The sequence below is a fragment of the Coffea arabica genome, chromosome 1c (genome assembly GCF_036785885.1).
Source record: "Coffea arabica cultivar ET-39 chromosome 1c, Coffea Arabica ET-39 HiFi, whole genome shotgun sequence".
In the NCBI taxonomy this organism is placed as follows: domain Eukaryota; kingdom Viridiplantae; phylum Streptophyta; class Magnoliopsida; order Gentianales; family Rubiaceae; genus Coffea; species Coffea arabica.
This window is the reverse complement of record NC_092310.1, coordinates 34,246,059-34,262,838: the sequence shown is the minus strand read 5'-3', so window position 1 is coordinate 34,262,838 and position 16,780 is coordinate 34,246,059. Positions and strand designations below refer to the sequence as shown.

The 16,780-nt window shown below is 38.2% G+C and overlaps 1 protein-coding gene and 2 long non-coding RNA genes across 3 annotated transcripts; all 3 read right to left on the bottom strand.

Moving 5' to 3' along the window:
• Nucleotides 1-5,811: 5,811 nt before the first annotated feature.
• LOC113741305 (uncharacterized) lies at nt 5,812-6,990 on the bottom strand. The gene is made up of 5 exons (XR_011814075.1): nt 6,750-6,990; nt 6,441-6,647; nt 6,248-6,340; nt 6,060-6,163; nt 5,812-5,974 (listed from the first exon to the last, which is right to left on the bottom strand). It is a non-coding gene; the product is annotated as an uncharacterized lncRNA (long non-coding RNA).
• A 5,409-nt stretch (nt 6,991-12,399) lies between these two features.
• Nucleotides 12,400-12,955, bottom strand: LOC140006450 (uncharacterized). The gene is made up of 3 exons (XR_011814074.1): nt 12,855-12,955; nt 12,672-12,759; nt 12,400-12,583 (listed from the first exon to the last, which is right to left on the bottom strand). It is a non-coding gene; the product is annotated as an uncharacterized lncRNA (long non-coding RNA).
• Nucleotides 12,956-13,242: 287 nt separating this feature from the next.
• Nucleotides 13,243-15,498, bottom strand: LOC113735744 (uncharacterized). The gene has a single exon (XM_027262735.2). The coding sequence runs from the start codon at nt 15,496-15,498 to the stop codon at nt 13,243-13,245; it is 2,256 nt and encodes a 751-aa protein (XP_027118536.2).
• Nucleotides 15,499-16,780: the final 1,282 nt, after the last annotated feature.

Genomic DNA, 16,780 nt, shown 5'->3' with positions numbered 1-16,780 from the left:
CTCTAGTTCAGGAGAGGAAGGAAGACGAGTTCATTCGACTCCGCCAAGGAGCTCAAACTGTGGCGGAATATGAGAGCCAATTCACCCGCCTATCTAAATTCGCGCCCGAACTCATCATGACCGAGCAACGAAGAATACGGCGATTTGTCCAGGGGCTGAACGTAGAAATCCAGAAGGACCTCGCGGCAGCCCAAATTAACGCCTTCAGCGAAGCAGTGGAGAAGGCACAACGAGTAGAGAATGCTAGGCTCCAGGTGAAAACCTTTCAGGCGAAAAAGAGAGGATTTTCTGGAAGTAGTTCGGGGCAGGAGGATGAAAGTACCCCTCCCAAGTTTGGACGAGGAACGGGAGGAGTAAGGATGCCGGGAGTGTCACAAGAGAGCCCGTCAAGAGGAGGCTCGGCTTCTACAGCACGCGGACCCTGCGGGTATTGCGGAAAATTAAACCACTCGGAGGACAATTGCTGGAGGAAAGGAGGAAAATGCTTGCTCTGTGGGAGTGCCGAACATCAAATTGCTAACTGTCCAGCTCGCCTGCGCGAGCGGCAAGGGACTCTGCCACCAACTACGACCAACCCCGCCCAGTCGAAGGGAGACAATGATGGATCGAAAGTGTCCTCTCGGGTGTACTCCTTAGAACAATATCAAGTCTTTGACCCATTAGAGGACGTGGAAGGTAAGAATTTACTGAACCTGGCCAGTGAATGGGGGGTACAGATCTGTTAGCTAAGTATAATGCTCAATTTAATCCCAGAGTAGTCAATGATAAGGAATTTCGAGGACGAAATTCTTTTAAGGGGGAGAGAGTGTGAGAACCCGTATTTCCCTAATATTTTTCCTAGGGTTTAGTTCCCTTAATTGCATGTTTTCTGCATTTTCTGGCTTAGAAATATTTTCTTGGTGGATTTTATGAGTAATTATAGTTTTTAGATGATTTTTCTAGTATTGGAGAGTTTTTAAAAAATTAAGAATATATATTGGACGTGGGACCCACTAGTGCGAAAAGTTCGGAAAAATTCGGCCAATTAGGTTAAATTCCGGATACTGTGTAAAATTTATCGGGTGTTAAGAGATAAGTAGAGTGTGTGAATTGATTGATGTGAGAGAGAAAAGAAAGGATAGGAATGCATTTATTGTAGTGCCACATGTCCCCATGTTATTGGTTAGGACTTAAGACAACTATTCATACTTTTGACTATTTTTGACTAAGTGTTAAATATCTTAAAAATTCACTAAAATTTCCTCATTCTTTCTTCACCATAGCCGGCCCTCTCAAGCTTAAGAAAGGAAGAAACCTCTTCAACTTCTTGATTTTTTCTTGCTTCAATCCAACAACTCAACCATTTACACTTGTTTTACTCCATAAAATCCTCCTAGTTGGTGTTAGTAAGTGGCCTAGTGAAGTTTGTTTGAAGAGCTAAGGTGTCCAACATCTTCCTCTCTCTTGTTTGCTTGGTAAGTGATGCTTGAACACCCTACTTCACTTAATGATGCTTAAATGGTGCCTAATGGGACCTAAAGTGATGGATTATGTAAGTTATTTCTTGGTTTGAAGTGATTTGGTGAAGTTTTTATTTTATTGATGATTTTTCTGGTTTAAGTGGATTATGATGGTGTGGTTGTTTATGATGATTGGTAATGGTCTATATAGACTCTAGTAGGTGCAAATTATGGGTAATTGCAATCAATTTTGAGTTTTGATTGAATTGTGAAAAGTTAGGGTTCATAAACCCCTAATTCTGTCCGGTTTTAGATCATAGGGTTAGAGGCCGAATTGGACTTTTATCAAAACATGAAAGTTGTAGGTATTGATGAGTTTGAAGTGCCTACAAGATTTCAGGTCATTTGGGTTAGTGTAGAGTGAGATATGTCGATTTTACTGTTGCTGTTCTGGGTTGATCAGAATGCGAAAACTGCACTTGTAACTGGCCATTTTGACTGGAATTGCTTTGGATTTAGGTGTTGGTGTCTTCTGATGAAATGTAGCTGGATGTCTTAGCTACCATATGCCTTTGGAATTTCGGCATTTGGACCTGTATAGACTGAGTTATAGTAATTACAGCATTATGTGATTTGTAAACCTGTTTTTGGTGGTTCCGGTTGAGTATTTGGCACATTTGACCTAGTTGTGCTAGGATTTGAACTGAGTGGCCTTCTACATTGTTGTAGTCCTGTTCCATAGCTTCGAAACGGTGGGTCTTACACCCCCATCCGACAATCATAATGAAATTGACGCCATTACCGCAAAATAAGGGCAAAACAGTTTTTCTATTCGGGGCCAAGACTAATGCTATTTTTAATTTCTGGTTTGCTATCATGCTTATTTATGCATATGAGACCCTATTGGGGTTGTGATTGGCATTGCTTTATGACTCGTTATCGAGTCTCATTGTACTTTCTTGCGTGTTCTAGGGCGTGAAGGTGGTTCACGACATTCTCCTGACGGAAGTGCATGAAATAGCACTTAATTGATTGGTGAGTATACTACTCACTTAAATGTTACAATGTGGCTTTGGTATATGTGAATTTGATGCCTTGACGGCTAATATGGCTATTGAAAATGATTGAGGTGAGGGTGTACTTGACCGCCCTCACCCCCTTGTGATTCCATTCATGACTGTTTACCGTTTTACTGAAATACTGCACTTGCTATATGAGATATTGAATTCCATTCATGGAAAACTGATTTTGTGTCGTTTGGACGAATGTCCAATGGCCTTACTGTACTACTGAGCTCAACCCCGTAGGTAGTCAATTGGATCGAGCCGGCGAGGGCTTGGTCGTGAAAATTGACTTGCCACGGGGACTGTACTGGGGAACCTTGTAGTAATGAGACTCTTGGTTCCGGTATACTCGAGTATTACCAAAAGCTACTGAATTGGAGTGCGGGCCCGGTTGGGGTATGTTAGGTGGAAGGAATGGAAGTGAAGTGAGGTCTACGGTCGTGTATTCTTAAACATTGACGGAGGGTCAATGAGGTTGGATCAAGATTGCAAGCGTGGAAATGGGCTCTTGAGAGCCGTCCGTATCCTTTCACTGATTTGATTTACTTCTTATTTGTATACTTGAACTGAACGGTTATGCTTATGTGATCCTAGTTGCTATTGTGGTAGTAACTCACTGAGCTTTAGCTCACTCCATTCCATTTGTTTTCCTTACAGGAGATGATCTCTTTTGGAAAAGATTGTGTTAGATGGTTGCCAAAATGAGCTCTTGTATATGTATCGTTTGAATAGCTCTTTGAATGATGTATTGGATTCACTTTCTTTTGGATTGGCAAACCAAATATGTATATTCATGATAAATAGCTTTGGCATGGCTATTTGGTCGTACATGTTGAATTTCGATGTATATATATGTTTGGTAAATGTTTGGTTGGATTTCGGACTGATACGCTTTTCAAACGGAAAAGAAAAAAATTGGCGGGAATGAACAGGACCGAATCAGGGCAGGAATCCGGCCAGAAACTGGCCGGATTGCCGGCTGGATTGCATGGCGTTTTTGAAAAAAATTTGGATTGCTCTCTGGCCAGTATCCGGCCAGGAATCCGGCCGGATTCTGACGTGTCATGCACTATTCATCTTCGGCTTCGAATTTTCATTTTTTTTATGTGATTTTGACTTGTTTGCGCGCAATGGTATGTTCCGGAACGTATTAGATCGACGTAACTGATCTGTTAGTCCCGGCGAGAGCTGGGCAGGCAGTCCGCTAACCCCTTTGGTTCGCCTTAGGGGAAAGTGGGGCTGTTACAACTTTCTAGTGTCACTAGTAAAACTTGTTGGCAGTGACAACTTTTTATTGTCATTTATTTTTTTGTAAAAAGCAATAAGCTAATGTTAATTACGCAACATAGCTGCCAACAATCACAAAACGTTCATTGAGTAGCAAGGAGAAAAAAAAAGCCAACATACGAAAAGAAAACCAACATTCATTTCCAATAGAAGATCAACCCAAATACATATATATATAAATGTTGCCTCAAATGAGTCATAAACCATGCACCATCCAAAATAAGCCATTCAGTTACAATACTAGTGATTTCCCATCCACAATAGAGAGTAGTAAAGTTCTATACAAAAATATGAGCACGATTCCCATCTAGAACAAAACATGAGCACGATAGGCCTTGTAGTCTTCAATTCAAAAACCATCTTCATAGCAATGACTGGCTTCTTCTTCTTGGGAATCATGTTAGAACCTACACGTTACCAAAATTGAAGCAATGAGCACTGGTGTTAAAACTGGAACTACACTTCTAGATAGGCACCATATTATAAAAACTAATGTCACTCTGATTTGAAATTATAGCAATCTAAGTAAATTGCTTAACACAAAAATAAAGTGAAATTATATATATTGAATAGTAAGCAAGAACAAACCATTGACAGTTAATTGCGTACTACGAAAGTATACAACTAATCTATTTCTCTATTAAATCTTTCTTGTGGACCAAGAATAAAAGCGTAGCTTGATAAAGGCACTATTAAACTTTGTACAACTATAAAATCTCGAAAGTTACCCAAAGTATAAATCAAACAACATTGTTGTGATTATTATTCTGCATTTTCATGAAGAGCATGTCCGAACCTCAAACTTTTAACTATTCTTGATCACAAATGAAACAGGAAGCTAAAAAACCAACTTTTTTTTTAGGGTGGATCACTTAAAAAATGGAATGACAATTGATTTAGGGGTGCAAAGTTTATTATTTATTGAAAGATTTTCTTCAGAGCTCAGGCAACTTCAGCTGTCAGTATTATGAGGTTCATTAATTGTGGATGAGATACAACATGTGGTAGTAGCTTGGTGGAAGATTCCACTAACACAGTAACCTTGGAAATTAGCTCTGGAATGGGACCTGTCCCAGAAGTGTTTTTGCTGATCTACTTGTATCTAGTATAGGCTTTGCTTTACTATGTAAATCTACATTGCCCCCCCCCAAAACACACAAAACACCAAAAATGCCACCAAAAGAAAGGATCAACTAAGCAAATGCATATATTCATTTAGCCCAATCCGCCATATTTTTTGTTTCAAGAAAGCTCCAATGTGGTGGAGTACAACTGAACCACATTCAAGAGTTCTAAGAGAACTTTCTAGTTTACATTGGATATTATGTGCACATCAAAACTCCTTAATCTCTATTAACAAGAACATGTTCACTATCCAGGTTAGACACTCCAACAGGACTAGTAGCCTGCTTGCTTTACAGGTTTACAATCATAGCTGGTCTATCCGCTTGAAAATCATTGAGAGCCTAGATGATTGTGAACCACACAGTATATCAAGAAAAAAAAACACACACACACGCACACAATCACAGGTGCCTCTTTTTCCTTAGCACAAAAAAAAATTCTGATACAGAAAAATTTAGATGAGTTCGACAAAGAAAAAATTGGAATACATCCCAACGTTCAAACACATTTGCTTTAAAAACACTAAAGTTTTGGTTGCAACATCCAGCACCTCAATGGCTGTAATTAAACATGAACAAGATTTCAAGCACCTAAATCAGCCTCAAGCAACTCAATTGCATTAAACAGGAATCAGATTTGGTGGAACCAGATTTCAAGTGCCATCAAGCAACTAAATTGACATCAAACAACCCAATTGTATTAAAAATGAAGAGCAAACAAGTTATTTATACCTGACACAGAAGTTGCTTATTTGCGCAAGTCTTTCAGCTGGTTAGCTAACTCATCATACAGGCTTCTTGTTTCTGTTTGTTGCTGTTGCAAGGTCTTAATCAACTCTTGCTGAGCAGTGAATTGTTGAGTTACTTCTGCAGCTCGTTTTTCTACTTCATCTGCTCTTTTTCGGCTGTCCTCAATCTCATGCCTCCAGCGTTCTACCTCAGCAGCTTGCTTCTTGGTTGCACTACGACCGCGGATGTGTCCAGGTACGTAACCAAGTTCTTGCTCGCATATTTCCTTGCTAGTCATTGAAGTTGTAGCCTGCAATTCCCTCATTTTGTCCTAGGCAAGTAAAAAATATGATCATTATGTAGCTGGAATGGATGTCAATAATTTAAAAATCCATTATCCAAGTGAAACAGCTCACCAAGGTCTCTTTTGCTTTGTTATTTACCAGCCCCCTGACTTCTTTGACTTTCGACTTAACTCAAACATGTCTATCTCTGAAAGCTCGACATCTTCTTTCCTTTTCTGTCCAAATTTTCAATTTTTTCATTTTCAGTCATATGACAAAAAGGATGTACATGTACAACTGTTGGCTGGGTTTCAGATTACCTTTTCCTCAACAACTCTTGCAAGCGATTTTGTGCCAACAGTAGTGTAGCAGTCATTTTTGGCACGATTTTGCTTGTTACGTTCACTAATTTTCTGCCACAAATTAGTGAAAATTTTAACTGACAAAGATTAACAAATTTGTGAAGTGAAATCTGAAATTTAATAAAAGGATAGGTTATTTTGACAAGCTAACCTTAAATTCATCATTTTCAAAGTAGCTGACCAGCCACTTCCAATCTTCTTCACTCACACCTTCAGGAACTTGCCTCAATGCTTCTTGCCTTGATTCAAAACTCTGGAAATACTTGTGAAGCCGATATCGATGGTTTCGATATTGTGTGTTTAACTACCTATTAATAGCAGTTTTTGAGGTGATGTGCTCTGGAAATCGAAAGTCATCCTACAATAACAGTGCAATCTACTTAAAACCAAGCAAATCTAAAGCAGTAAAATCTCTCATACTTTCTGGATGAAATTAGAGTATTAGCAGGACAACAAATACCGTAACCGTGCTGTATATGCCTTCTCGGTCACCGGGATTGAGATGGGACCACTTTGGAACATTAAGCCTAGCAGCCTTCCTAACAACACAACCCCTTTCTGTGATGAAGTATTGAGAATCCTTCCCAACAATCCGCCGAATACAATCATCAATTTCAATGGTGAGCGTCTCATTAGCCTCCCTTTTTTTTGATAATGATAGATTTCGTGTACGTCCTCTTCTTCTTGCTGACAGCAGCATAGCTATTAACAAATATCAGTCCATACATTACTTTGACCACATTAACAAAGTCAGTCATGAAATAGAAACTTGATTTTTAATTTCAGCAGTGAAAATGAAGTCTAACTTACCATTTTCTTGCTCATCCGAAACTAGATTTGTCTCATTTTCTCCGGATGCACGAGACTCAGATGTCTGAGGGTGTATCATCCTACTCTCATTAGCAATTTCTCTAGGTGAAGAAGTTGGAGTGACATATATTGCATCCTCTGAGGATACACTCTTGGATGCACTTCTTGGTTGATTGCTTCCAACTGAATTAGGTATTGCAGGCTGTTGTGCACCTTGAGCTTTTCTCTGCAGCATTTGGCCTCGCTTTCCTGGTCCAGCCATCTAAAAGTAACAAGAAGTTAGTGTTACAGCATAGTATAATTTAGGAATAAAAACTAGTTAGCCGGAGTTAAAGAGATTAAATTTAGTGTCATGTAGTCCTCATCAATTTCACCTATTCCGAATCGATGTCATTATCACTAAGAATCTCCTCTTCGTCTTCCTCATTGTTAGACTCATGTTCATTCACTTCATCATCATCATTAATGAAGTCTTCAAAGGTGCCATTTGAGCTATTTTTTGACTTCTCAGCATGTACAATGGATGAAGGTACAGCCTTCGGTATCTCATTGTCTTCTCTTGAAAGTAATGGTGGATTGTCGAGGTCTATTATAATAGTGAAATCCCCAGTTGCTTCTTTTTGATATATTTCCTCAACCATTGGTTCTTTTTCTAAATCTTCAGGAACATCATACAAGTGCCTTGGACTGAACCTCTCGACGACAAACCAGTTTTTGCCTAGTTTCAAGTCTTCAAGATAAAAGACTTGTTGGACATGTTGAGGGAGGACATATGGTTGGTCTTCATACCATTTTCTAGACGAATTGACACTTGTGATACCCCATTCTTTGTCCACTTGCATCCCAGCACTATCATCGGTCTTCCACCAGTCACACTTGAATACTATAACTGTCGCGCTCCATTTTTTTGATAAATAAATAAATGGTTTAAAAATGTATTTTTTGATTCAATTTGTGATTGGAAAATGAATTGTGATTTAAAAGAAAAAATGGGTCTAAATGGGGGTTTGCGAATGCGACGGTTTGACCCAAAATTATAATTTAAAAAGGGTTTTTGAAATAAGAAATCGGAGTCGCCACTTGGTAATGAGTTAAGGTGTACCAAGTCACCTAAAAATGAATTTTTAAAGAAAAAATAGGAAAAAGTAGTAAGAAACCCCTTTTAAACGACTCCTAATCCACGTAAACCAACGAAAAAGGTTCGGGAGTCACATTTGACGAAGGGGAAGGCAAGGATAAAAATCCAAGGCACCCCTTCGACCTAGCCAAGGCTAGTTGCGTGATTTAATCAAAGATTTTCTTGTTTTAACCAAAGAATTTATTACATTTGGATGTACTACATGAATGCAAACCCTAGTCCTAGGGGTATTGGGGCAAAATTTCTCTTCAAAGCTTGAATGGTGCCAATCACATTAAATGTGACGCCCAATAAAGACTCTTCGAAGAAGTCACGAATAATGCAAGTGGAATGCTTAAGCAAGGAGAGAAAATATGAGAGGTATGCAAAAAATGTCTTTGAACATAAAAATGTACTCCAAGTGTAAGTGAGCAAAATGCATATATACAATTAGAGAAGAGTGTGAAAGTGTCGGTGTGCAAATGAAGATAAAAGTGTTCGTGTGCAAGTGAAAAGATATAGAGGTGCACGTGTGAAAATGAGAAGAAAAAATGAAAGGGTAATTAGGGTATAAAATGATAGAGTGGATTTAAAATGCATGCGCCTAGGGAATGTATGCATATTGGGCACGGGGAGACCTAAATCGTGACTCAATTTTCCCTTTGATAGAGGGAATACAAGCGTGCTAAGGCTTAGAAAAAGCCACACTCGTCTATATCCCATATTTAAGGGGACTCTCAAGCAAATGTACCCTATAACTAGCATGAATATGCAAAACCTAAAGTGAGAGGGAAGGGATTAGAGGGGCATGCCAAATGATAGAAAAACTAGGAAAAATGCGTGAAATGAAGTGAAACACGCAAATATGCACCTACGAAAGGGGACGGCCTATCGGGTCTAGCATTGGACTAGCCCATTCTATGAATTCCTACTAGCGTTGGACTAGTGGAAATGGACAATGAGCCACAACTAGCGTTGGACTAGTGTGGTGACGTACATTCATCCGTCACATTCATCCATGGCTATGGAAAGCAAGTAGACATGCCAAACACTCATAATCACATAGCATATAACACTTAGCATGCTCGACTAGATGCAAGAACCTAATAAAGCAAATTAACACATAGCCACAAAAGCAAGCAACCAAGCTAATAGACCTATTACATTTGCTAGCTAGGCACACGTCTTCAATAGGCCTTCATCAAATGCTCTTCCAAGCCCTATCTATTACAAGCCAAGAGGTGTACACATACCCCATAAAAGAATAACTTAATTCAAAGCAAAAGTAAATGAAATAAATGAAAGGAATTAAAGAAAAACAAGGGAAGCAAGTAGACATGTAATTTTCACGTAGCACTTTGGATCACATAGGAGAGACAAAAAAGATAAAAGAAGTTATACCTCCCTTGAGTTGGAGCTCTAATGGGGTGAAGTCACTTATTTATCCTCCAAAATAAAAGAAATGGTCAAGGTACCAATTTATTTGGGAAAATTAAAGAAAATAGGCAAACACAAGCTCACTTGGTCATAAAGCCCCTAAAGTCATGAATTAAGTGCAATTGAAACAAAGCATAGTAATTAATTAAAACAAACAAGCAATGAAGTTGTAGAATTAAAACTGCCAAGGACCAAATTGAGGAAATTATTCAATTGGTTGGGTCATAGAGGCATTAGTTGGAAGCCAAGGGGTCAAAGTGCAATTTCCTTTTTGTTTCATGCATGTAGAATACGTAGAAGGTTCAAGCTTCTGCAACAAATTTCTGTGATGAAGCTTTATGCAACTTCCAGCTGCAGTTTTCTTTCCAAGTCATCATCTCAAACAATCCACACTTCAATGTCTCAAACAACTAATGCAATACAATCACTAAACATTAATCTCATTTGTCACCATAAAAGTTTTCATGTTGAAACACAGAATCAAATTCAAAGAGAACTTCTGCAATGCATTGCTCTTATGCTCTCAACAACCGAAACAAAATCCAAACGCACAGCTTGTTTTCAAAATTCTGATTTCAAACCCAACACACACTTTAAAGTAGGCAGCAAACCATCATCCAAACAAACAGAAAACTTAGCAAAGATCCAGTGCAAGAAATGAAATGCATTCGGCAAGTTGAAAAATCTGGAAACATATAAAACTGGTTTGGCAAGTTGAAACTCATTTTCCAGCAAAATGTTCGACTATAGCTCAAGTGTTTCAGATTTTCAAGCATACAAACTCAACACCAAACCTTCCATTTCCTCCCCTCAAACACAAGATTAAACATGAAACTGAAGTGCGACACTCAACTAGTAACTAGGGAGAAGGAAACCCAGCAGCTTTCTGCAATTTGGCACTTTACAAAATCCAGCTTTCAAACGTTATCAAAACCCAAACAAAACCCCCATATAATCCTCTCACTTTGCCACATGAAACTTGTAGATTTAAACACCCAAAAGTCGAACAAAAGGACATGCAAATCTGGACAGTTCAAGCAAATGTATGCAAACAAAACTTCAAGCAAACCGAAGCTCTTGAAATATTTTCAGCCAACATCCTTTCTGTAACTTGCAGCCACTTCCTTTCTATCATTTCAGCACACACACGACACATTTAAAAACCCCAATGGAGCATGTAAATACATCAACTACTGCCCCAAAGATCAACCTGACCACTTAGGACCAAATAACTAAAATCATGATACAATATCATAGTTCTAGTAATTACCTTTCCTTTCCCAGAAAAATTCCCTGAACCAAACGTTTTACCCATCTAACATCAGGAACAAACATTGACTCAAGTACCAAGCCTGATGAACTAAGGCTTCCGGAAACGGATTACACACAGCAAAGGTGACCCAAACAAACGTTTGACATCAGAAAAATGAAACTCCAATGAATCGAAAGGAAAAACAAGAAACTGCTGCAGCAAACTGAAAGTTCCAAACTTGCCGCGGCTGTTTTTTCTTTAAACGAATTCATGCGATGAAATATCATGCTATAGATCCATGCTAAAACCATCATTTTCACAACAAACACCGTATCTGACATCAGACTCCAGAAATGAATCACTACCCAACAGATTTCAAGGTACAATATTGCTGAAGAACCCATGGACATCGCAACATTACGCTGTTTTTCTTAAGCTGATGAGATGCGATTGGAAGATAGAGAAAAGGTTTACCTTTAACACCAGGAAACGCCAGTAAAACGTGAAGAATTCAAGGATGGCAAGATTCGAATCCCAGTGAAGAAAGATGCTAGCTTGCTATTCGGATTCTGGAGTTCCCTTCGTCTGGAAAATCTCCCTTGCCGTTTCTTGCCCGTCTGTTTTTTCTTTTTCCTCTTGCCTCTGATCTCTCTACCCAGCCGCCAACCCAGAATCCTCTCTTGATTTCTTTCTTTTGCCGTAAGCTTCCTCTATCTCTCTCAAACCCCCAGCCGCCCTTCCTTCTTTCCTTTCACTCTTTTCTGTTCTTTCATCGCTCAGATTCTTTGTTCAGCTCTCTCTCCGTTCCATCTCCTCTGTTTTTTCTTTTCTCTCCTGCAACTCCAGTCGTCATGAAACCTCCCCAGAATTTTCCTCCCTTTAGCCGCCGTCACTCCCTCTCCTCAACCTCAGACTCTCGCTCACGGAAGCTCTTTCCTACTACCCTCTTGCTCAGTTTTTCTTTTCGCCCCAACTCTAAAACCTCTCCCTTGCGGCTGCCTTTCTTTTTTCTATTTATATGGGAGCCAAACCAACCCTAAACACCCAGCCACTTCTTCTGTATTTGCAGCCAAGGGCTGTCCGAAGCCCTTCCTTGCAAGCTGCGAAAAACGCAGCTTGCAAGTCGCGTATCATTCTTTTTTTTTTGAACTTAAATAACAAAATTGAAAATAATAAAAACAAAAACAATTTAATTAACATTAGAAACAACAAAATGCAAATCCAATTTTCCCCCTTTTTTTTCATTTTCCATTTTCATCGTTTTTCTTTTTTTTTTCCTTTTTTCCAAGAAATTCTATGCTAAAAACTTAAAAATAAAAAAAAAACTAGAAACTAAAAACTAAAAATCGAATAAAACTAACACGACAAATAAAAAACTAAAAATAAACAGTAAATGAAATTACACCAAAAATTTGGTGTCTACAATAACCTTTTTTTTCCCGAGCCAGTATCTTACTTCAATAATTTGTTGTATCACACCATAAAAATCGATCATTTTGTTACCATGCTCACCTCTAACTACAATACCACTGTTTTGAGTCTTTCTTTGCCTTTCCCGATTTTCCGTGTGAAACCTATACCCATTAACCATGCAACCCGTATACATGCAAACTCGGTTGTCTAGCCCAAATGCTAATGCTCTAAGCTCACCATTGGAAGCCTCGCTGCCATACATAACCTAGTAAGGACAATTTCACCTAAATCAGTAATTTATTGTATTAGAGATAAAAAAAAAGTAGGCTGTCCAAATGACACTACAAACATACACGTTGTTTAACCCATTTTGCAAATTCTCTATCGTGCCTTTGGTCCACATTTTCAGCACTCTCTGCCTCCAACTCCATTTTATGCGCACTATAGACAAAAACAATCACCTTGTATAAATTTGCCTTTGAACATATCAAAATATAGAACAAAGGTACAAGCTTTAATTAACATTAAAAGCTTACTTTATATAGTCCTCAAGCTCATCACAATTGTTCAATATAAATGTATGAATTTTTTCCAGCTCTGAGTCAAGGAAATTGCCCCTTTTGGGACCTCCAAATGGACAACCAGGGCATGAAAAAATGGACAATTCACCAGTATTATATCCCCTATCATTGTTTCATTCAGGCTTGTTGAATACCGTATCAATATTGTCTAGGTACATAGAGCAGAATGTCAAGCATTCTTTATCTATGTACCACTCAGCAATGCATCCCTCCGGTCGGGCCTTATTCCCAACATAACTTTTCAGCACTGCCATATGTCTTTCTCAAAGAAAAATAAAAGAAATTAGAAGATTGCAGTGGTCTTTAATAAAAAAAAAACTTACAAGGCTATATGTTCAACTCTCTACCTCTCAAATGGGAACATCCAACGATATTGAGCTAGACCGCCAAGGATAGCTTCAGCAGGCAAGTGAACCATCAAGTGCATCATTATATCGAAGAAAGCTGGAGGGAACAACCTCTCTAATTTACATAAGATGACTGCAATTTTTTGGCCTAACTCCTCCAGAACCTCTCTATGTAATGTTCTAGCACATAATTTTTTGAAGAATTCACTTAACTCGAATAGCACTTGCCGAACTTCTTTTGTTAAACTTCCACAGATTGCAAGTGGGAGTAGCCTTTGTATAAAAATGTGGAAGTCATGACTTTTCATTCCAGAAATTTGAAACTGGCCATTCTTTATACATCGGCAAATGTTTGAGGCAAACCCATCTGGATATTTGATAGAATTCAAGAACTCACATACTTTTTTTTTCTCCTCCTTAGTTAGGCTGTAACAGGCATGTGGCATGATATAAGAGTCACCATTTGGAATCAAATGTAGCTCTTTTTTCAAACCCAAATCCTTCAAATCTTGACGACACAACCAGTGGTCTTTGGTTTTGTTTTCAATATCCACAATTGTGGCAATGACAGCCTCTGAGACATTTTTTGACACATGCATTAAATCCAAATTATGCCTAAGAAGGAGGTCTGCCCAATATGGTAACTCAAAGAAACAACTTTTCTTTGTCCAGTTCAAACCACTCTCAGAACGCTTGCGTTTCTTTGCATTGAATTGCGCCTTGGTCTTCCCAAAATTTACCTCCATATTTTGTACCTGATCCAAAATTTCATTTCCAGATAAAGGTGCAACAGGATTCCTAAAGTCCACATTGCCATCGAAAGGTTTTTTTTCTCGCCGCCAAGAATGGTCAATGGGTAAGAAGCGGCGATGACCTGTGTAACACAACTTTTTTCGGTGTGGTAAATGTATGCAAGTTGTCTCAACCATGCAACTAGGACATGCTTGATACCCTTTCATACTCCATCCGGACAGCATTGCATAAGCTGGAAAATCATTTATAGTCCATAGTAAAGCTGCCCGGAGGTCAAATTTCTTGCCACTATATGCATCATATGTTTCAACACCAAGCCACATTTCATTCAGTTCATCTATTAAAGGCTCCATGTAAACATCAATCTCATTTCCCAGGGATTTAGGCCCAGGAATTAGCATTGATAGGAAAAAGAAAGGATCTCTCATACACTTCCAAGGGGACAGATTGTATGGCACTAGATAAATAGGCCAGATGCTATAAGCACTACTCATGGTCCCAAAAGGATTGAAACCATCAGTTGCAAGACCTAACCTCACATTTCTAGGATCAACGGCAAAGTCCGGATGCAACCTATCAAAGTGTTTCCATGCTTCACTATCTGCTGGATGCCGCATGATGTTATCATCATGCACACACTTTTCTTTATGCCATCTCATATCTGAAGCTATTTCTTTGTGGGTATATAATCGTTGCAGCCTAGGCTTCAAAGGAAAGTAACGCAAAACTTTGTGTGGAACTCTTGAACCTGCCATCTTGTAGCGAGGTTCTTTACAATTTAGATTTGGACAAGTGTCAAAATTTTCATTTTCCTTGCGGAAGAGAACACAATCATTGACACAAGCATGGATTTTTTCAGATTTAAAACCTAAGTCTCGAATGAGCTTCTTAGCATCAGCAAAAGACTTGGGAACTGTGGCTTCAGGAGGTAGTGCATGGCTAAAAATTTCCAGCAATGCATTGAAGGACTTTATGGTCCACCCGCTCATTGTTTTCAAATGGAGCAAAGTGACTACAAAGGATAGCTTTGAGTAAAAATGATTCCCTGGATACAGCTCCTTTTTTGCATCTTCTAACAATTTAAGAAAGTTATTTGTGTCACTATGATTCGCATTTAGACTATCATCCTTTGATTCTTCCCTACCAGCCCAATTGTCCCCCCATTGTGCTGTCCCAATGTCGTGCAACATGTCATTTAAATCTTCAGTATCACTATCCTCCTCTCCATCCCCATGTTTAGTACTATCCCCACAATTTTGGTGTCGAAATTGTTCCCCATGGTGCATCCATCTTGTGTAGCTTTTACGAATGCCTTGAGTCAATAAGTGATCCTCCACAACTGTTTTAGTTTGGTTACAAAAATTATTGCATTGTGTACATGGGCATGGGATTTTCTGATTTTCAACTTTTTGAGAATATGCAAACTTGAGGAAATTTTTGACTCCGAGTTCATAAGCCTTGTCCTTCCTATTGCTAATCTTCATCCAAGTTTTATCCATGTCCTAGATATACACACATCAGCCTTTAGTACAAAATACTTTTCTAATATCAAACTAAAGAGAATAATTTGTTAACTAGCCTTTTCAAAAATTAAGGCTACAAGTCATATGAAAAGCAGCCATAAAAGTAATATGAAAATTCATATGAAAAGCCATGAAATCAGTATCATATATCAAGAAAAGTAATATGTATAGCAGCCACGAAATGAACATAAAATTAACCATGAAAGCAGTTTCCTAAAATCCAAAAAAGCCATATGTAAAGCAGCCATGAAATTAACCATGAAATCAATAGAAATTAAAGAGGAGAGACTTCAACAAATGCACTAGCAATCAACAAATGTTAATACCAACTGATGGTTAATACCAACAAATGCACTAGCAATCACTTGGTGCAAGTTGGAACTGCAAAAACTGCATAATCCCTATTCTTTTTGCTTCCTTTCTATTTCTCTCTATTTGTCATTTTCTATTTTCAGGGACTTTGGTTAGGGAATTAAAGGCCCCATTAGAGAGGGGATTTGGTTACACTTATGAGAGAATCTAATACAGACTGGATGTATTAACCATATATATAAAATAGACCATTTTTTTTATTAGAATTTGTTCTTTTCGGTTTTTGACCATCTATAAGACTATGAAATGAAAGATAACCACCGCTGAATGTATTATATATATAAACTAGAGAACTTTTATCATACATTGTAAAAAATTTTGGATTTACCTTTAGTCTTTGCAATTTTTACGAAACAATGGCTTTCTCCAGTGGCTCCAAAAGTTTTAATAACCATTTCTTTTTATTTTTTTGGTCCTATGGGGGAAAGAATAAACCATTCTTTACAGCCATATAAACCCAAAAGGTCTAAAGAAAAAGCAAAATTTCTGTTCGCTGGCATTCTAACATCTTGATAACAAAAATGAAAGATAGGAGGCTTGGATTGAGGACGGGTAAAATCATCTTGAATTGTGCCTGGAACTCCAGGAATAATTGGAAAAGTCATGCATTTTTAAACACATTAATATCAGGTTTATGGGTTGAACTAGGTCTCTAGGATTATAACAAGGATTAATATAGAACTGGATAAAAAGTATTCTATTTAAATATTACATGTACAGATAAGAACATTTATGAGTTATCAGAGTTTGAAAAAGGTAAGAAATTGAAAGAAGACTCCTTTCAAGATTAATCAATCAATTGACTCCAAAATCCTCATGAATAAGAGTCAGCTTCTTCAATGCAGAATGATTAGAGATTACTCAACAGACCTAAAAGCTGCAAGGA

Bases quoted from the DNA above. Each gene is read 5' to 3' on its own strand.
- LOC113735744 (XM_027262735.2), bottom strand. From the start codon at position 15,498: ATGGATAAAACTTGGATGAAGATTAGCAATAGGAAGGACAAGGCTTAT.